This window comes from Symsagittifera roscoffensis, chromosome 4 (assembly GCF_963678635.1).
Source record: "Symsagittifera roscoffensis chromosome 4, txSymRosc1.1, whole genome shotgun sequence".
NCBI classification, from domain to species: Eukaryota; Metazoa; Xenacoelomorpha; order Acoela; family Convolutidae; genus Symsagittifera; species Symsagittifera roscoffensis.
In genome coordinates this window covers 56749200-56771283 of record NC_087065.1, presented here as the reverse complement: position 1 = coordinate 56771283, position 22084 = coordinate 56749200, and the positions used below count along the sequence as shown (strand labels likewise).

Sequence of the window (22084 nt, the reverse complement as noted above, 5' to 3'; positions counted from 1 at the left end):
TTTTCCAAGATCGAAATGTCGGGACAGTTTTTTATTTTTTTTTTAGTTTTTGAAATTTTGAAAAGTCTCCAAAAAATTTTGAAAAGTCTCCAGAAAAGTCTCCAAAAAAGAAAAAAAGTCCACCCGAGATCAATGTATTCAATTGTAAGGGTCAGTTTTTTCGCTCCACGAACATCTTTAGTTTGGACTTAGTGCTTTTTTTGTTTTTTATGTTGATTCTTTTGGTTTATATGCAGTTCCTTTTATTCACGTGGACTACATGCATGTTCACATGAAGAACCAGTGCAAATTACTTTGTTGTTTTGTTTCACAAAAAGATGCCTAATTACGGCGTCTTAAGTTACCATCACACTAGTTATTCAAAAAATTATAATTTTTGAATTCAGCTAAATGTGTACATAAAAACGTAAACATGAGTTTTGATCTATGTATTACATTAGCCAGCAAAACTAGACCGTTTTTTAATGCTAGTCAGAAGCAACTCACCATTTGATAGTTTGTTGTTATGGCCGTCTCTATTATATGATGTTTTAAAATTCATTGATAACATTCAAGTTTTGATTCAGAGTTTTTTGACGTCAGCATAGCTGTGCTTTAGATCATTTATATTCATATATTACTCTTTGTATGAAAATAGTTATTTTATGAAAGACGCCTGTAAAGTTGTTTCTTCTCTTTTTTCTAACTCAAATTTATGTTTAACAAAAAAACTTAAGAGCCGGCAGCTAAATTGGCGTATAAATTGATGTTAGTGAGGGTTTTTGGGATTTTCTGAGGGTACAAAGTTGATCAACCTAAACTTAAAATATTTATCCTCGTAAGCAGATTTCATAATACAATTGGTTGGAAAACTGATGATTGTAGCATAGTTTTTTTTGGACGATTTTTATTTTTTAAGCTCTCCTTAAGACTCTAAATGCCAAAGTTTTCTACGCCGCAGCCGAGTTCCTGATAAAATAACAAATTGACTTTTTAAGGTTTTGATCAAAGCTTTTGATCATAGCTTTTGATTTTTTTAGCATGCACTCCTTCAAATTTGGTAGCAATTGGCGCTTTTAGAAAGTTTTAGTGTTTGCCAAACAAAAGTGATTGCATCCCGTACATCCAACCCTAGTATCATTACCCAGTTTTTTTAACCTTTTAAACCCAAACGCTTACCTGCCGGGTCGTTTTTCAATTTCTAGTTCATTGAAGAGACTTGTTTTGTTAGAATTTATCATTCAGCTTGTGGGCAGTCATGGGGAAAAAGACAGGTTAGTAAGAAAGAAAATTTATAATTATTTTGATTATTTATCACTTTTTCTTAGCTTTTTTATGAAACCTTTTCAAAAATTGGAACATGGTAGCTCTGATGACTGGAGAGCGAGGTAACCGTGTTCAAGGTCATTTTTGTTCCATGGATCTCTGATAAAATATTACTTTGTTGTAGCTAATTCTAGGTTAAAACTAATAAAAAGAATAAGAATTAAGATGAATTAGTCGATAAGTTAAAACATTAAAACAAAGAGAGATCATTCTCTCCGCCGGAGAGAATGGCTCATGAAGGTCATATATGAGTGACCGGTTAATTAACTAAGTATGTTTTGCAATAATTGCAAAACCTGATGTAAGATCACAACATTCCCCTAAGCAGGAAAAAATTTAAATTGCGAATAAGGTAATGAACTAGAACTAACTATGACTGACTCCTTTCTCCCCCTTTAAGGACGAGGGAAAGAAAATTAAAGCGCCTTAAAAATGAGGAATTGACACTAACTAAAGCTCCCTATAGCATTAAATACAGCTATTATAACTGCAAGAAAGATTATCCGGAATCCAACAATCCGCAATGTTAAAGCAAAATAAAATGCGGTGAAGTTTACCCAACGTTTTATGGGTGGGGTCTTGCTTTGTAATAGACTAACTGAAGGGAAGTCGATTTGGATGATTTATGAGAGCACACGATGATGTTTTCTTTTTCTGGATTAAGTTTATCCGAAGGATAAAGTTCTTACGTTTACCGATCGACAAATTAATATTTGAAGATTAGCACCAGTTTATAAGGTGATATGTGCTTCTTGGTAAGCCAAAATAACAGATTAGAGTATAGCTGAGTGATTACAAAGATTTATATTCTTTTAGAAAGTTTTCAAGTTCTGTGTTGAAAAGTTCGCTATCGAGATGAGAGTGATTTCCAAAATTTTCTATTTCCATTCTCAGTGATTCGTCGGTTGATGAAGTTGACGTTTGATCAGGTGATGTTGAATTTGAATCTAAGACAATTAACTCCGCCGGATTTGTCTTGTTGATGGTGTCGTGTGGTCCTTCAATTTCTATCACGATAGGATCGGCCGCCGAACCCGAGGCTTCTTGAACGTTCTCTACTGCATCAATAAAATAACGTTTACCATAAAATTTTGGTGGACCAACATTTCTACTGGAGCGGCGGATGGTAGGAGGAATTTTACCGGAAATGCTGGTAGGGTTAGCAGGTATAGTACACTCGTCAGGTAAAGTACACTCGTCGGTTGAGTCAATAATCTCGTACACCGGGAAGTCCGTATTTGAATCGTTATCCATTGGATTAGGCACGTCTTGCAGGTCCTGTTGTTCAATGGTGTCATTGTCCCTTCCCTGGTTTATGGTTCTCTGCTCCTCAGTACTATGTGTTCGGTTGGCGGGTATTATACTTATTGGGCACTCGTAAGATTGGTCCAAAGGTTGTTCTCTGCTTGGTTCAATGTCGTTTTCTAAAATCTCAGATTTTATTTCAGGATTGGTTATGGTGTGATTAGAATTATTTGCGATTGAGAGGTGAGGTGTAAGTGAGTCTGAAATAAAACGCTCTCTGGCTACATCCCTACAAGGGAAGCCGCCCGCTATCCATTCCCATTCACTTGTATCCGAAATATCCGAAGGAATTAGCATAGATTCATCCGAAGCAAGGTAACCTGGAGGAGTTGATGACTTCTTTGAGTAGCGTGTTTGACTTCTTGTAGTATTGCGTGATGACCCTGATATGCGTGTCCTAGTTAAGTTGTCAGAAGGGGTCGTATCCACTTGTCTGGTCCTTTTTTTCGTTGGCTTTTTCGTTCCTGATTTACGTCTTACGCCTTCCTGTTTCTGACCTACTTCAACATTAGGATTAGGAAAATACGGGAATGAAATGTTTCCTTTAAAAGGTCTGATTTTATTTGAAGTAGAAATAGGAATCGCAATGTCGGATTTTCGAATTATTTTTCCGTCGGATAATTTTACTGTTGAAGTAGAAGAATCTATAATTCTTTTATTTAGTTCCTTATAGAAACAGTCTCGGTTGATGTTACCGTTAGTTTTCCGAAGGATTTTACCTTTGAATGGATTTTTGATTGGTAGTCTATTTGGGATGATTTTCGAGGATGAAGCATAGTCCGTGTCGTATCCTTTTTCTTTCGGGTTTTGATTCTTCTTCGCTATCAAGTCGTCCTTGTAGCCATCCTCTAGTCTGTCGTCCGCATTCCAATCCTTAGCTCGTTCCTTAGACAGAATTGATTTCCCTTTGTCTAAAATTCCAAAGGAGGGTTTAACAGAGGCTAGTTGTTTCCAAATAGTATTTGGTTTTCTGTTATAGTGGATTTCGAAGGGTGAACATTTAATTTTTGATTGATAGGTAGAACGTAGATTCCAGATGATTTTTGAAACGGCACTCTGCAGTGTGCTTTTATGATGTTCTTTTGAAATAGCGAGTAGTTTGATTTTCACAGTGTGTACTAATTTTTCAACTAATCCGTTGGAACGGTGGTCGCCTACTGTACAAAAGATTATTTTGATGTTGTTGGAATCGCAGAATGATTTGAAGTCTTGACTTGTAAAGCAAGTAGCGTGATCTACCTTTATAGAATAAGGTATCCCGTGTAAGAATATGTAGTCTTGTAAAAATTCTACAACTGTTTTTGAAGAAGTAGACGATGTAATTTTTGCCGACGGGAATTTAGAAAATCTGTCGATACAAAGTAAAATGTATTTCTTTGGCCCCCAGTAAGAATCCAAAGGACCCGCGAAATCTAAATTAAGTTCTTCGTTCGGTTCCGATAGTGGAGGAAGTTCACTAATTTGTGACTTAGGAATGACAGTTTTCAAATTCTTGTACCCGCCGATGTACATTCTGAGCAATTTATTCCGCGAAAGTAGATTTGCCTGTTAATATGAGGCCACCAGATGTATTGAGCCAAGTATTTCATTCCAAATTGACCTGGATGTGTTTCGTGGAGGGTCTTCATCATCGTGCTTCGTAAAGTAAATGGAATAACGAGTTTACCGTCCCTATAGAGCAATCCGTCGGATTCGTGCAGGTCTCGGGTAAAATGTTTGAAATACGGAGAATCTGCATTAATCTTCTCCACCTTATTTTGAAGTGCTTTAACAATTGGGCTCAACATGGGATCGTCTTCTGTCAAGAAAGCTACTAACTTGGCGTTAAATAAAATATTTAAATCCAAGGGTCGATCCGGCAACTTCAAGTTTTCGCGGTATTTTTTAGCTAGATTAGCGTGGTCTGGTAAAAGTTGAAAGTCTAAATCTACGGAAATACCGGAAGTGGTGGGATTAATTACAATATTCTTATGATTCATATAAACAGTATCTACAATTTTTTTATGTACAGGTGAATTAATTAAACTACAATTAGAGATTAAAAAATAAAGAAATGCGGAATTAGAAATGGAAATAATTAATGTATTTGTATTAGAATAATCCGTTGGAATGCAATTTGAAGTACAAAATTCTGTTCTTTTGTGATTAAATGAGCAAATTGGAAAAGACGAGTTAATGAGTTTTAACACTGCTGCTATTAGGTAATTACGTAATAAAGCGTAATCGGAATTTTCCAGATTAAAACCAATGGCTGAGCATGTAGTTCTTATTTTCTCCGACGGATTTAATGATTTATTAATCTTTTTAATGTTTGCTACTACGAATTCTTCATCGTAATGTGATATTGGAAGAGCTTTTCCTGATGGAATTCTAGAAATAAGGTCAGTGAAACCCATGTCTTTTCCTGCGATATGTTTGATAGAGAAATTAAAAGGTAATAATCTGTCTACCCATCTTGTTAGTCTACTGTGGTAAGTTTTATTCCCGTGGTTTGGTGATAAAGCGGATAATAAAGCTTTGTGATTAGTAATTACTTCGAAATCTGATCCGTAAAGGTAATTCTTAGAATGCTCGACGGCCCATACAACCCCTAGTAGTTCGAGCTCGTTCGTAGAATATTTAGACTCGTGAGGGTTTAAAAAGCGTGAAGCAAATGTGATTGTTTTCCAATCGTTCCCATGGAGTTGTTCAAGCGAAGCTCCGAGTCCATTATGTGACGCGTCTGTTTTTACTCTAGTTTTACGTTTCACGTCAAAATGGGTATTCTCTGTTAGGTTTACAATTTCTTCTTTAATTTTTTCAAACGCTTTTGTATGGTCATCGTTCCATTGGAATATTGATTTCTTATTTAGAAGCGGTCGGAGTGGGCTTCCTAAGGATGCTACGTTTGGGACGAATTTAATGTATTGGTTTATAGAACCAAAAAATGATCGTAGTTTTTTCAAATTCTTCGGAATAGGTAGATCTTTTATGGCTTTCGATTTGTCGAATAATGGGGTAATACCTGATTTAGAGATTTTGAATCCCAACCATTCTATTTCTTTTTGAAAGAATTTACATTTTGACCATTTCACCGCGAAATTGTATTCGTCGAGGTCGATAAAATTTTTAATACAATATTCTTGTGGTCTAAGAATGATCCTTTGGAAGAGATTAAAATGTCGTCCAAGTAACAGTTAGTAAATGGGATTGAACCTAACGTAGAGTCCATTACTCTTTGAAATTTGTTAGGCATATCCCCTAAGCCGTAAAAACCAGTTAAAAATTGGTAAGTACCCGTAATATCACCACCCACGATACTGAAGTTACATTGGTTACTAGTGAATTTATCTAGTGCTAATTGGCTGTACGCGTTTTTTAAGTCTAAGTTAGTAAACCACACTTCTCCAACGGAATCATTAGTAATTTGTGCCGCGACATTGTCTACCAGTTCGTGGATGTTTGGCATTTGATATTTGTTCTTGTAAATCTGTTTGTTCATGAACTTGGAATCTAAGGCTAATTTGATGGATTTATCTTTTTTACAAGTGATGACTATTGGGCTAATGAATCTGTCTTCATCGCAGTTTTCTAATTTTTTAATATGTCCTTCCGCTTTTAGTCTATTGAGTTCTGTCTTTACCGCGTCCAGTAAGTGAAGGGGGACTCGTCTTCCCTTTAGTTGGATTGGTTTTAAGGGTTCATGGAAATGGGTGATTTTCATCTGATTTTTAATTTTTCCAATCCGAAGGAATAAATTTTTGAATGATTTTGTTATATTCAAAATTTCCCTATCTTGGTTTGTTTGAGAGATGGAATTTATTGACGTACACTGCTATATCGGTCTTTCTAACCCTAACCCTAACCCTAACCCTAACCCTAACTTCTATCCCCACTTTTGGAAGGTTGTCGTTTCCTAAGATATTTCTCTCGTGTCCCTCGGTTAGAAAGAATTGACAGTCGTTGTCTGACCAACCATTTGAAAATATCGGAAGCTTCACTTTTCCAGTGATGTTTATGGCATTATCTGTGAATCCACAGTATAGGTCTCTAGTTGACTTATCCACTGGATAAATTTTCAAGTAGGGGTCTCGTAACTTTAATTCGTGAAGTACGTTTTTCTTAAGGAAGCTCACCGGGCTAGCTGAATCCACTTGAATGTTTAAAATTACTTGGTTTTCTTTTCCGAGTCCAATGTTCAATAGTTTCTTCAATTCTTTTCCATCGTTATCAAAAATCGTAGTTACATTTAGTACAGAATAATCGTCGTTTTCGCTTTGTCCAGATTCTGACCATGCGTTTATGACGCCACAACATTCTCTATCCATGAGGTCAGTATTTACATCCTGAATATCCGACGGATTAAAATCTGTATTATCTACAATTTGGGTATTTACAATGTTTACATTTTTGCGACGAGATCTACAAAGTCTGGTGAAATGTCCTTTGAATTTACATGAAGTACAAGTCGTGTCCTTTGCTGGGCAAACTGCTAAGTGACCTTTTGAGAATAATCCGCCACACTTCATACAGTTGTTACTCCTTTCGATGTTAAGGGTTGGTTCTCTTTTGACGTTAAAGTGGTTGCTTGGTTTGTGTACGGATGATCCGTTGGATTTAAAATTATTGGTTAACTTCAAGTGATTTAAAATTCCTTTTTCGTCTATGAGTGCTACATTTAGTGCTTCGCGTGGAGGGAGGGTTTCTGTTAACAATTTCCTTTGGATGTCGTAGTTTTTCATATTATTTATGAAAATATCCCTTATCCACTCTTCTTCTCCTGCGATTATCTCGCACTTTTTCGCCATTTCAGCTAAGGCACCCCAGAACTGTTCGAGGGATTCTCTATCGCGTTGTTTTCTATTTAACAGTTTATGTCGTTCAAAAGTGACATTTGTTTTTCTTACGAAAGCGATCGCTAAGAACTCCCAGAATTCCTTAAAAAAAATTTGTAGGACTTTCACCTTGGTAAATTTTTGTCCGAAGATCCTTTTTCCTTCATTTCCCAGTGCCAGATATAAAACCGAACGTAATTTCTTGTCTGCTTCTTCTATTCGCATTCCGTTGAATTTCTTGGTTTCGGTTTTTATCGATGCTGTTTCTTCTTCGTCATATCGTCTTTGTTCTTGGGAATTTCTCTCCAATCTCGAGCGTCTTTGAGTATCTGTTTCACCGTCCGTTGAGTTTTCCAAATTTGGAGGTAGTGGGTGATGTCTCTCCGACGGATTGAATAAATTTTCTATATCTATGTTTTCCTTAGCAATTATAGCTAATTGAAACAGATCACTCCAGTCTTCCCAAGGGATGGGTGGGTCTACCGTATGGTTTTGCCAAAAAGGAGGTATTCCTCTCACGTTAGATTCGTTAGATGACTGCGCCATGATAAAATATTACTTTGTTGTAGCTAATTCTAGGTTAAAACTAATAAAAAGAATAAGAATTAAGATGAATTAGTCGATAAGTTAAAACATTAAAACAAAGAGAGATCATTCTCTCCGCCGGAGAGAATGGCTCATGAAGGTCATATATGAGTGACCGGTTAATTAACTAAGTATGTTTTGCAATAATTGCAAAACCTGATGTAAGATCACAACAATCTCTCTCTTAATCTGTTCAGTTGTCGTAGAAACCAGAAGGATCTAAAAGTCTTGCCGAAGTGTGAGTTTTTTCGAAAGTGTTCGCAAAAACTAGCGTGAAACAAATGTTAAATAGCAGTGGATGGTAATTGATGTGATTGCTTTGCAGAGGATCTATGAAAGGCTATTACCTGTCTAAGCATAGGCCGTTTGTATAATTTTCCCACATTCCAGACTGAATTACTGAGTTGATTTTGTTTGAGCGAAGCTCTTTTCTTACGACGCAATGCCGTTTTTTAAACACCCCATTAAGATAAAAAGACATACACACGCCATGTCCCAACTATAAACGCCTCAACACCCCTCTAACTAAATCCGCTTCTGGTATTACGTTTTTCGAATTTTTTTCTAGCATATATAAAACTTGAAAACTTTGGCGATTAAAGAACACTTCCAGACATTCTGATACAGAGTTATAATTATAAAATCAATATACAAACCGAAGGCTAATTAAAAAGTAAAAACTAGTTTCCTGAAGATTATTCAGAACCAGGGGCGGATTTAGGAAGGGGCTCCCCCCCCCTCTCAGGGATTCGACTTCGTGCCGACCCAAATGTTCCCCCCTTTGGCACTTTTAAGAAGTCCAGTTTTGGCCGACCAACCCTAAAATTTTTCTAAAGACGCCTTCATTGCCAATATATACTAAATTTAAGGGGGGAGCGCGCGCCGAAAAAACGCAACTTTTTGGTCAACATTTTCCAAAAAGTACCTAAAAATGCCTTTTTTGGCCTGTTTTTTCAAAATTTTGCCTGCGGCGCAGAAAATTTGGCCAAAATAGGGACTAATAAACAGGCTTAGGGAGAGCTCGAAAAATCAATTCGGTTGACCTAAAAAAAAGGTCGACAAAAATTTTCGCAGGGGTGGATCTAGGATTGTTTCTAGGGGCAAAAAGGTTTTTCAAGCTTTTCCGAAAATTTTGTCTAATCTTTTTTCGGGGTCGGCTGAATTGATTTTCCAAGTCCTTCCTCTGATATGCAAAATGTTTTCCTTGAAGACAATTTGTTAAAAGTGTAAGCACGTTTTGAAAGTTTTTGACAGAAATCTCGTTTTTTTCCGGACCCACAGCCCTACTCAAATTTGTTTTGCATGGCGCCAAAGTGTTAGTTTTAAGGATAGTCTATAAAAAAGTGATAACATACAAAAGCGCCTTTGGGTTGACTGGGGTTCGAGTCCCTGAAAGGGGGGGCAAAAAACCCTCAGGCCCCCTTTAATTCACCCCTGTCACAACCGATGATGAATAATTATTCATCGTCCTGCGCTGATTAAGTCTCGTTGGGTCTTGATGCAAAAAACTGAACAGAAACAAACAAGAACGCTACAATTTGCCATTCAGCAAACCTGCAAAGCATTATGCATTTTTTCAAGATTGCATGCTCTATAAAGTTCGCATGTCTCTTCTAACTTATTTCATGTTTAGCCATTCAACCAGCAGACAACACTGGATTCTCTCATCCGGAACCTCCACCTGCCTATGCCCCTGAACTGCCGGCTTATGACGCTTCTCCCCCTCGACAGCAACAAGCTTCAAATGCAGGTTGTCAACCGTCTTATGGGTTTTTGCAGCAAAATAGTTTAAAAAAGTGCAAAAAAGGATAGCCGGCCGGTTGCTTGCTGTGCAAGTATCACAGAATCTTCCAACAACATGGTCTAAAGGCGTTCTCTCAGGCTTCATAAGATGATATAGTTTTTGCCAATATGTTATACTAATCTGCAAATTTGTGAACCTGAAAACAATTTTTTATTATTATTATTATTAATACTATTAACTTATTAATTTTTTTTACTAAACAGTGTCGTTTTCTTTTTTATGGTGCGTTGAGAAAACTATACAAACGCGTATAACGGTAGTGAATTAGGCACAATGGACAACAATTGTCTTCGGATAATGAATAACAAACAAAAAAAATATCAAAAAAGTTCAGAGAAAAGTTTCTAATTTTTTTTCTAATTTTCTTAGAATAATTTTTTGATTTGATGAAAGTTTTTTAGGAAAAGCTAAACGAAGATACCAAAATTGTTGTTTTTTGCTAACTAAAATATTTTTATCGACACTGAGATTATTTGAAGGAAAAGTTATCATGTCATTTGAATCACGACTGGAAGAGCTTTTATGATTCAACTGCTTCCGATAAATATTTGTGGCACTTGATTTCGCTGGAAAACATAAAACTAACAAACTAAAACAAATACAGCCATTGGCTGTGGAATGAACACCTTATGTTCGAAGCATATGCTATAAAACAAAATTTTTTCTTGAAAAAGGGTAGTTTTTTCGAGCCAGGGTGATAAAAGGATCTAGACGAAAGCTTGATATTTGGGCATGTTTGATAAAACTTGCAATTTAGTCATTTTGTTCCAAAAAATGACCAAACATACAAAAAACAAAGTTCTATAATCGACCTGTTTGTTCTTTTTTTGCTCAAAACGAAAAACACAAAATTTTCATAAACAATTTTCCCCGATACTAAAATGTTTTCTAGAAAATTTTTTTATCCGAAACTATTAAGATTCAGTAAGATATAACATTCGACCCATTCCGAAAATTAATTGAAGTACCTGATTTTGAATGAACAGAATCAATACAAAATGCCTCTCATTTTTCAAAGGTCGGAATAAAAATTTAGTATGCACCTGAAAACAACAGTGTTCATTTTTAGATCAAATTCATTATTTTTCTTCTCTTGTTGTTGTAGATCAGCTTCGCAAAGAGGAAGCTGCAGAGTTACTGGTGAACTATCGCATCTCTCAATCATGTTGCTGCAAACCAAAAGAAGTTAGGTCTCTCATAGAGGTGGGAGAAATATATCCTGTCTCCTACAAGTATCTGTACACCCTCTGCAGCTATGTTGAGGAGCGGAGAGAGACTTCGAAGACAGTAGCTGGCAACCAAACGGGTTCTGGCAACTGGGTTGGAAAGTGAGTTTTAAATTATTCAAGACTGCTCGTATCAGGGCGAAGCCCTGAATGTTCTGACTGCTTTTTAAGGTTTATGGAGCAGTAATAAGATAAATATCATTAACAAATTAAACGTAAAAAAAAATGAAAAAAAAAATCCAAAATTTGAATGTTTTTCCATGAAAATCATCCCCCCACACGCCATTTAAACTACAAAAGATTAGATTTCGCTCCTTGTAACAAACCAATTATGGCACATAAGCTTCTTTCAACCAATTTGGATTAAATCTCCGCTTACTTATTAATAGCGCGAAATATATCGCGCGTTAATTGTCCCAATATAGCCAAAATTGTAATCTTTAAACCCTCATAACTTTACGAAAAATGATCACAGGTGAAATATTGTTTCAAATTTAAGCTCAGGACAAACTGAAGAAAAAAAACTCCACCCCGAGCACAAATATTCCGTTACTTTCGTATCAAAAGTCGGAACAATAAAATATAATTGCTCTAGTTAGAACAAAAATTGAAAAAGCCATGTCGCTTCATTTTGTTGCAGTGAAAAGCAATAACACTTGCAATCTTCAAAGGTTTTAATCTAAATCGCTTATAGATATTGATTTTTAAATCATTTAGAGGTTTAGGGGCTGCTTTGTGAATTCCAATAGTAACAGTGGTAAATTCTAATAACCCGATAAACAAGACTGTTCCTCTCATGACAAAATTTCGAATGTTACGACTGCTTTTTAAGGTCCAAGAGTAGTCTTCCCTTAAAAAAAGTGATAAAGTTTTCAAAAAAAATATATATATATATCTATTTGATTTTTCAAATCATCCCCCACGCGCTATGTAAAACGATTTATGTACAAAAAGATAAGTTTTGCGCAACGCAAAAACTAGACCAAAAAGCATGCTTCAATTCAATATGGAACAGTTTCTAAGACGGAATATTTCTTCGCTTACGCATTAATAGCACTGAAAACTGCTAGTTAATTAAAACAATTGGGCAAAATGGCAATTTTTTAAGTCCAATTATATAACAAAAAATCACATGTGAAAATTTTTCTAAAATTGGAGCTCAAGATAACGATACCCTTTGAATTATGTGAAAAAATTCCGTCAAAATTTGCTAGCTAGGAAATCGAAACTTGTCTGACGAAAAAAGAAGCCGTACAAAAATATTCCCAGGTTGGAGTTCCAAGTGAAAATCATCTACAGTAATTTGCTATTCTGTTTTTATAGGATTTACTTAGGACTTACGGACTTACAGTTAAAAAAGACCTGCAGTATTCCAGTATTCTAAGTCAGTAGTTCATCGCCTACTTATCGGTAGTTCCTCGCTTACAAATCATCGCTAATTCACCGCTAATACACCGTTCAAAAGTTCGGATTTTCCAGCTCTGAATCAGTGCTGATTCAGCACTGAAATTTTCTACTTGGGTGCTATGTGCAGCGCTTAACGGTCTATTGCCATAGCTGAGTTTTTCAACTTTCCATCGTTAATTTTCAATTGGAACTCAACCCGAGCGGTCTCTTTCTTCGAAAGTCGGAACAAAAAGGACTTGAAAAACGATCATGGCCCTAGAGTAGTATATATGGAAACAGGCGTATGAAAAATCAGTAGGACAGTCTAAAGACAATTAATTATTGCTATTCAGAAAAACTTGCTGTCAATCAAAAGAATAATTGCTACGTTTCTTGAAGAAAAGAAGAAAGTGATGAAATATTTGCATACGGATGACTTTTTTTCTCCAGACTAGTTGCGACTTTTAACAAACAATTTTTGCAGTTTTTCATATATCATCTGAAAATATTAATGTTCTGGGCTCAACTTCGAGAAGATATTTCATCTGCGATTTTTTTTCCCTAAAAATTTGGGGATTTTAAGACTCCCAATTTGGCCAATAACGCGCAATATATTTCATTCTTACAACGAGTGAGCGGAAATTTTCTAAGTATCTATTTGTAAATTTTAAGCAGTTTGTGTAAATTTCAAGCGAAACAAACACCACTCCAAAAAATGAAAGACCTAAAATGCAGTCAGATTATTCTTGTTGTGTTTTGAATGATGTTTTGAATCATGTTGAAGCAATCTTGTTGATGTTTTGAAGTCAGATTATAAAGAAAGCTTAATTCTACAAATGCCTTTGTAAAGTTAAGCGGAATACGATCTCATCTTTGTCTGCCTAATTTTTCCATGTTACTTGTACTATTTCTATCCTTAGATTTCTTTTCTATTTGTATTTTTAGCACCAAGAAAAAGAAGTCAGGTATTTCTTATAAAAGTAATAAGCAAGCCCATCATATATTCATCTTCGTTAATGGAAAAACCAAGGCTAGATTGCCCCCAATTTTCATTAAATACGGTTTGTATGGCAATATGGTTTCTCTGAAAATACGTTCGGAAATTTGAAAGCAGTCGCCAACAGTTAGAGTGATACACCACGATAGTTTTTGCAACTTGTATCCTCCCGTTTTTTTTTGTGAATTATAATAAGAGCAGTTTCTCAAAGCCCCGACACCAATCAGATTTTTAAGCAACTGTTGCTCGAGATTCGACGCCCCTCCTTGAGATTCGACCCCCTGCCGACCCAAAGTGCCCCCCTTTGTACTATTTTGAGGTATCCATTTTTGGCTTACTGGCCCTAAAATTTTTCTAAAGGCGCTAATTTTGATGGAGAGCCAGCGCCGAAAAAACACAATTTTTGGTCAAAAATTTCCAAAAAGTGTCTAAAAACTTGCCTGCGGTGAAGAAAAAGTCTTTTTTGGTATTTTTTTCAAAAATTTGCCTGCGGTGCAGAAAATTTGGTTAAAATAGAGCAAAATAGGCTCTTTATATTGATTTGGTAGAGCGTAAAAAATAAATTGGTCGACCTAAAAAAAAATCGAGAAAATTGTTGAAGTTTTTTTTTATAGAAAATCCGCCCCCCTCGAGAAAATCCTAGATCTTCCCCTGGTTGCATCGATTGCCGATTGTTTCAGAGAAAAAGTCTAAGATTTTCCCACGGTTTTTTGTTCAGTAGCTTGGCATTTAGACCGAAAAATTTGGTTTGCTGTATACAAAAAAAAATCTCGGATAAACCATTACCCGTAATTTAAAGACTTTGCTTAATTCTAAAAATCATGAGCAGGCTTCTCACATCTCGGAAAAGTACTGAGTGAATATCGATGGCCATTAGATAGAGAAAAACGAACTCTACAGCTTTTGTTGGTTTGTGTTTCAGACGAGAAGGTGTTTGGAAATACGATATCCACCCAGACCGAGAGTTCTGGAAAGGTAAGAGACAAATCGAAGCGTATCGGGAAGCGAAGCATTGTAGTACTTGTGGTGGAAAGGGAAGACACGATTGCAAACACTGTAACGGCAAAGGAACTGTTTACAACGAGAAAGATGGTGACGTTAAGTGTCCCAAGGGGTGTGGCCGGGGAACTGTACGCTGTGCATCTTCTTGCAATGGAACCGGATTAACTACGTAAGTCTTTGCATAGCTATTACAAGTAGCAAAAAGTCCGCTTCTTTTACGACGAAACCTAGTATGCTCGAACTGCACTTTAATTAATTTCGAAGTAGTTTTTAGTTTCGAAGAAGTAGTTAAGGATAGCCGGTTACTTCCGACCAGTCTTAAAAAATTACTACAAATTTCTTTTTTTTTTCAAATGAATGTCATTTTTTTCGGAGTGGTATGATAAAAGAATCCGAGCAAAAAGATAAAGCTTAAGCATATTCGTCAGTCATTAAGAAAAATGCAACTTGGAAAACAATTTTCGAGGACAAAACGGGAAATTTTTTTTAACTTTTCGAAATTTTTTCTCCAAATTTTTGAAATTCTTGATTGCTACAATGAAGCTAAAAAGCTAAATTTGAGTTAATTTAAGTTTTCAAGGCTTAAATGAAGCATAAATAAGCTAGTTTAGGCCTGCTCACACGCTCAAATTAGATGAAAAATCAAAAATTTCAAACCGATTTTTCTCAAACCGGTGATTTTTTTTTTTTTTAATTTTTATTGTCTTTCAAATCGTCGCTTCAATATGATATATCACTCAATCCAGTCCGATGATTATTTGTTGTAGCTGATTTTGCGTGGAAAACAGAAAGAAAAAAAACTAAAACACATCCGAACACAAAGCTCCTACCCATTTTCAATGGTCAGAACCAAAATCAAAAACTTGACACGCAATTTCAAGTACAGAGGTGGTACATTTCTCATTTGATGAAACACGTGCTCAGTGTGTTTCCGTGCGATATTTGAAAAACTAGTGCAAAATTTGAATCAGTAGTGCAATATTTAAATATTGCATTAGTGTTTCAAATATTGCACTAGTTTTTTGAAAAGGAAGTTGAATGGAACACTAGTGCAATATTTTTCCTAGAATAATTAATTAATTCAAATAGAGAGTAAAACTTTTATGCGAGCGTGAAAACGTTTTAAAATTGGCATTTTGTTTTATCGCTTGCGCCATATTCTAACAGCAACTTGTAAATACAGTGCTGATTTAAATTAACCGGACAAAGCGCGTTAAACTTGAAATTTAAAACCCGTTTTTCTCAAAATGGGTTGAGTTTAGGTGAAAACTTATGAAGACAAAACTTGCTTAAACTTTTAGCAGAAATAATATGTTGTAATTTGTTTTGCGAAATTCGGACCCGCAATTTTACCCCAAAAATGGGTCATTTTGGCTTTTCTTATTTTATCAAAAATTACGCTGAAATAACCCAGTCGATCACGAACATGATTATATTAAAGTGAGCCTCTTACGTAGCTCAACAAACTTTAAGAAAGGTATAATCTCCAAAACATTGTATAAGTTAATTAAGTTTTGTTTGATAGACAAAAAAGGACGTTTTTACTATATAAAATACCAAATTTTTATTTAAAAACAACTTTTAAACGGTTTGCAAACTTTTTTAAAAAGTTTGTTGGGCTACGTAAGAGGCTTAAAGTTTGTTGGGCTACATAAGAGACTCACTTTGATATATTTATATCTGTGATCAGCTGGGTATTTTTGGCGTAATTTTTTATTAACTAAAAAAAGCCAAAATGACTCATTTTTGGGGTAAAATTTCGGGCCTGAATTTCGCAAAATAAATTACACCATATCAATTTTGCTAAAAAATTTAAGCAAGTTTTGTCTTCATAAGTTTTCACTTAAACTCAACCCAATTCGAGAAAAACGGGTTTTAAATTTCAAGTTTAACGCGTTTTGTCCGGTTAATTTAAATCAGCACTGTAGCACGTAAAAATTATCTCAAATTGCCAACTTCAGACCTCATTACTTATCGAAACATGATCACAGATCAAAGAACTTTTTTTAATTGAGCACAAGTGTGGATATTAGTCAAAATGGCTAGTCAAAAAGTCGAAAATTGTCTGAAGAAAAACGTCCTCGAGCTCAAATATTCCGACAGTTTCCGTAAAAGTCAAAGCACAAAATTGAAAGGGAGAGAGTAAGCAAATAAAAATGCAATATACCATACTTTTAATCAAAATGGTGGGCAGTTTTGAATTTTCAGGCAATCTTGAGAAATGCATTTTGGATAAGTTGCTCTTTTTAATTGAGTTTCTATTTCGATTTTCTTAAGTTTTCTATAATTTTTGACAAAATTTTGGATAGTTCTGATAAACTTCAGAAACAAGTCTCGCAATGAAGCTGATACTTAGCTGAAAGTGTTCTTGAATTTTATGTTTGCCTTTTGTTGGTATTTAATGCTATACTTTTGTTCTAAAAATTTGGAAGCTAAATCTTTCTTGAGAGAGAAACATTTGGAAGTAGTAGTAGTGGCCTCGAGTTTTCAAAAAAAAAATAAAAAGCGCAATTTTTGGCAGTGTTTTTTTTGACCAAATCAACTTTAAAAATTCAGTTTTATTTTCAAACGTTTTTGAAAATTTAAGAGGCAGAATTACTTCAGAAACTCCAGAATTTGTCCTTTTGGCTCTTTGTAATTCGCCAATAAAATTTGTTTTGTCAAAAAACTCTGGTTTGCTGGTCATCAAGTGTTTTGATAGCTATTTGGCACTTTCCTTCAAAATCAAGGTTGGCACTTTTGATACATACAGTTTTTGCGATCCGGGAAATTGTAATAGCCTACATTAATATAATTTTAAGCAAGAAAATCTTTTGACTTTTCGCCGCTTTCTTCAAATGGAAGGTATAGTTGGTTGAAGCGTTCCAAAAATCTATACCAACTCAATAGGGGATGTTATTTCGACAAACCTTTCACCAATTTTATTATGATTGTTGAATTTGCTATCTTTAATGCAGTATTTGGCATTCCTTTTAAAATTAAACATGAACTGGTTGGCAACTTTATCATGTATAAACACTTTTAAAGATCAATATTAACGACGGGAATAAACAATTTTGAAAAGGAATCATTTGGTGCTGTAAATTAGGAGAGAATTCAAATGGTGTTTTCTCATGTTAAAGACAATTCTTGAGGAGCATTTTTTTGTTTCTTCATTTGTTATCCACGCAAAATTAGGTGCCACAAATAATCATCGGAAGGGAATGGGTCGATTGAAAGTTATTAATTTTTTTTTGAGTCCGTATTCGAACAGCAGAAGAAAGTTTTCAAAAAGTTGTCCCAGTGCTAGAAAACCCGGTTCGAAAAAAAATGATTTTAAAAAAGACAATTTGTTTTAGGATATTGATTTAGTTCTTCCTTAGCAAAAAAAATGGTTTTTGAAAAGTTGGAAAACTATTGTGCAAACAAATAGAAAATATTCAATTTTATTTTCATTTTTTGTTTGTCATTTTTAGAACACAAATGTTGCCATTTATGCCTGATTCACTAAATTACTACGCACAAAAAAAACTACTCTAGCAAAAAAAAAACATTTTTGGAGATTTTTGAGATTTGGTTGGAACATTCCGTGCTAATCGCAGCAACTGGACTCATTGTTGGTTCATTTTCACCAATTTCATCAGTTTTGCGTTTTTGGTCAAGTTTGTAGACTTTTTAGACAATTTTTGGAGAGACAACAAACTTAGATCTCTTGATCAACTTTGAAAGCAGCAGCAACATCATCAGTGGATTTCAAACTGACTGCTGAGCACAACAGGCAAGGTTGAAATTTTTCGAGAATGAGTAACAAAACAGAAAACAATTTCTAGTTTTTTGCAAATCGACAGGTTTTGGAAACATTTCTTTTTCACCTTGTGATCTTGGGATAAAAAGATCAAAAATATCTTGGGGCAAAACGAAACATTTACTTTTCACCTTGTGATCAAGTACATGCTAAAATCTTGAAATTATCTTCGTGTCTTAATCTGGACTAAAAAGGAAACAGTCTAAAATCTAAAAATATACAAGACTGCGCGTATCAGGGCAATGTCTTGAATTTTCCGACTGCATTCTAAGGTCTTTGAAAAAGTAATAGCATGAAAAAATCAAATGTAATAAAAATAAAATGTGAAAATTAAAAAAAAAAAGAGATGTTATGTAAAAATCACACCCCCCCCCCACACGCCATATAATTACAAAATGATAAGTTTCGCTCCTAGTAATAAATCAATTATGGTTTATGGCAATTAAGCTTCTTTCAACCAATTTGGTACGATTTCTAGACTGATTAAATCTCCGTTTACGCGTTAATAGCGCGAAATATATTGCGCGTGAATTGCCTCAAATTGGCCAAAATGGCAATCTTTAAACCACCATAACGTTACGAAAAAAAATCACAGGTGAAATATCTTTTCAAATTTTTTCAACAATACCTTTTGAATGATATAAAAAATTCTGTCAAAAATAGCTAGTTAAATAATCAAATATTGTCTGACGAAAAAAATCCACTCAGAGCGCAAATATTCCGTTACTTTCGTTGCGAAAGTCGGAACAAAAAGTCAGGTAACGACTACCCCATCAAAATTTGAACCCAAAACCAGGAAGGTGGAAAACATGAAAGATTTTCTCAGAAACGCATTCAAGCTGCTATTCAAACTCAATATTGCTAGACATGAAAATCGCCGGATAAAACTGAAAACAAACACTTGAGAAGAATTGAATAAATCTGAAAAGTGTATATTTTGGGCGAAAAAAACCTGTTTTCTAAACAGTGTGAATAAACCATAAAAGTTATCATCCATACAAGTGGAGCATTCGTTGAACTAGTTGTTTGTCTGGAAAAAAAAGACTCTAGAATCCGAGTTGACAACAATTGTTGATTTGAAGGATAAATATCGAATGCACTGAATAATATCTAATTTTGCGTAATTTTGAATCATACAAACTCTTAATGATCAAATGTTTGTTCATTAGAACCATATACATGGTTGCTGCGGAGTTCAGGGAAGAAAACGACATCTACTTTTATGGGAACCCGGTAAAAGTGAAAGACAAAAAAGTGCGACGTGCAAATGGGACCCCGGTGTATAAAGAAGAGAAAGGGCCCCGCATTACCCCTGCCCCCATACCCAATCAGTCCGATGTGGCCAATCAGAAGATCATAAAACTTCTGAACGATCGATACGCCAGACATTCGGGTTACAGATCGAGGATTCTGAAGCAGAAGGCTTTATTAGTGGCCATTCCTGTTACAGAGGTGGACTTGAAGTACAACGCGAAAGCGTGTAAAGCATGGGTCTACGGGTTGGAAAAATCAGTACACTGTCCGAAAATGAGTAACTGCTGCGCATGTCGTTGCTCTATTCTTTGAAAAATTATTAACCGATCTAGTAAACCTAACGAAATTACTAACCAGAAACCAATAAATCTGATTAATTCAGATAGCTTTTGATTGACATGTCATGATGGCTCTTTTCCTGTTTTTTTAAAACAAAATACCATAAACAAAACTCCATAGTAAAATTCCATCATCAAAAGTTCAATGTTTTGATTGACAAGTCATGATGGCTCTTTTCCAGCTTTATTTTAAATAAAATACCATAAACAAAACGCCATAATAAAATTCCATTATCAAAACTTCAATGTTTTGATTGACATGTCATGATGGCTCTTCTCCTGTTTTTTTTTAAAATAAAATACCATAAGCAAAATGCCATAACAAAATTCTATCATCAAACTTCAAAAATCAAGTGTACTAAACTTTGTTGGAATATTTAGTTGAACACCTTGAACACGGTGAAAATATGGGAAAAAGCCGTGAGATGATCAAATACTTCCAATGAAAAATGTTTAAAATGTTTATATGTTAAAAAGTTTGTTTTGCTTCAAAATTGTGATTAAAAATTAAAATTTCTTATCTTTCGAGCATAATTAAAAAGAAGTAAGGCAAGCCTGGCTCGCAATTTTTCAACACCGTTTTTTTCTGGTATAAGGAAACGGTATTTCAACACTTCCGTTTTTGTGTTAACCCATCAATTAGGCATATTCTCAGCAAATCATGGGTTCGCAAAATAATTTTCCGCTGCTCTCTTCGAAAATCGTAACAGTAGATCCACGTTCGACGGACCCAATGATCTAGTTTGTTCAATTTTTTTAAAAAAAACCACGCCACCTGTTAGTCATACAATTCTCATTCCATTTCCTTGACATTCCATATATGTACAAATTTGTAAGTATTTTTCCTTGCATGAAATTATGCGACTAGCAGTTTTCCATAAACTAAAAATCGCAGACTTTTTGAGTTCCTTCTTTTAACTTTATTCACTATGTGCGTCTGTTCTCAAAGATATGGGACTATATCTCATGATTAAAAAACTAGCTGTGAATCAGAAATATATATCATCATTTAGCTTCCTGCAATTGGCGCTGAAGAGTACTGCAGTATTTTCACCAGTCAGAAAATATTCAGGATGGTTGAATAGACGAAGTGTCTGGCACCGACCAGAAATAAATTTTAAGTTTTTCGCTTAACTTCCTACAATTGGCGCTGACTTAACTTCCTACTTAATTTCTTACAATTGGCGCTGATGAGTACTGCAGTACTTTTCACGAGTCATAAAATATTCAAGATAGTACAGTAGACGAAGTGTCTGGTTCCGACCAGAAACAAAAACTCAGGTTTCCGCTTAATGCAAGATACCAAACCAGAGTCGGATCTAGGATTTTCTCAAGTGGGGGGGGGGGGGCGGATTTTTCAGACTTTCCTTTTTCTGAGACCCCATTTTGACCAAATTTTTGAAAAAACAGGCCAAAAAAGGCATTTTTGGTATTTTTTTTGCAAAAATTTGATTAAAAAATTGCGTTTTTTAGGCACGATCCCCCGCCCCTTCAAAACTACAAAACTAACATATATTAGCGCCAAAAGCGCCTTCAGAAAAAACTTTCATATATTAGCGCCAAAAGCGCCTTCAGAAAAAACTTTAGGGTCCGTCAGCCAAAAAGGGACATCTCAAAATAGTACAAAGAGGGGGTCCTTTGGGTCGGCAGGGGGTCGAATCCTTGAGAAAAAGGCGTCCGGTCACCCCCCCCCCCCCACCCTAAATCTGCTGGTGTACCCCCAGGGACGGGTTTAGGGGGGGCAGGGGGCGGACGCCGCCTCCTCGGGGATTCGACCCCCTGCCGACCCAAAGGGTCCCCCCTTTGTACTATTTTGAAATATCCATATTTGGTGACGGACCCTAAAAATTTTCTAAAGGCGCCCTCGGCGCCAATATATAATTACTTTAAGGGGAAAGCGCGCGCCAAAAAAACGAAACTTAAACTTTTTTGGTCAAAATTTTCTAAAAACTGCCTAAAAAGCCTTTTTTGGCCTGTTTTTCAAACTTTTGCCTGCGGCGCAGAAAATTTTACCAAAACAGCGCCTTTTTAGTGCTTTGGGAAGGCTCGGAAAATCAATTCGGCTGAGCTAAAAAAAAATAAGGTCGAGATAAAATTTTTGAAAATTTTTGAAAATCCGCCCCCCATCGAGAAAATCCTAGATCCCTAGATCCGCCCCTGTGTACCACCTAAAATTTTTTGTGAATGTTGAAAACTGCAAATTGTTATAGACAAAATATAACAGTTTTCATTGCACGTTATTTTCTAAAGTTTTTCGAGCACAGTTTTTAAAAAAAAAGTAATA

The 22084-nt window shown here is 35.4% G+C and overlaps 1 protein-coding gene across 7 annotated transcripts; it reads left to right on the top strand.

Moving 5' to 3' along the window:
• Positions 1 to 539: 539 nt before the first annotated feature.
• On the top strand, positions 540 to 20325 carry LOC134844098 (protein SSUH2 homolog). Of its 7 annotated transcripts, none has more exons than XM_063860572.1 (6): positions 540 to 657; positions 1185 to 1253; positions 9643 to 9759; positions 10919 to 11141; positions 14345 to 14593; positions 19378 to 20325. In XM_063860572.1, the coding sequence occupies exons 2-6, from the start codon at positions 1238 to 1240 to the stop codon at positions 19772 to 19774; spliced, it is 1002 nt and encodes a 333-aa protein (XP_063716642.1). In that variant the 5' UTR covers positions 540 to 657; positions 1185 to 1237; the 3' UTR covers positions 19775 to 20325. The 7 variants fall into 7 exon arrangements, with proteins under 7 accessions (XP_063716642.1, XP_063716645.1, XP_063716643.1 ...); XM_063860575.1 differs by having other exon boundaries at positions 558 to 662; XM_063860573.1 differs by having other exon boundaries at positions 565 to 694; positions 1187 to 1253.
• The last annotated feature ends 1759 nt before the right edge of the window (positions 20326 to 22084 follow it).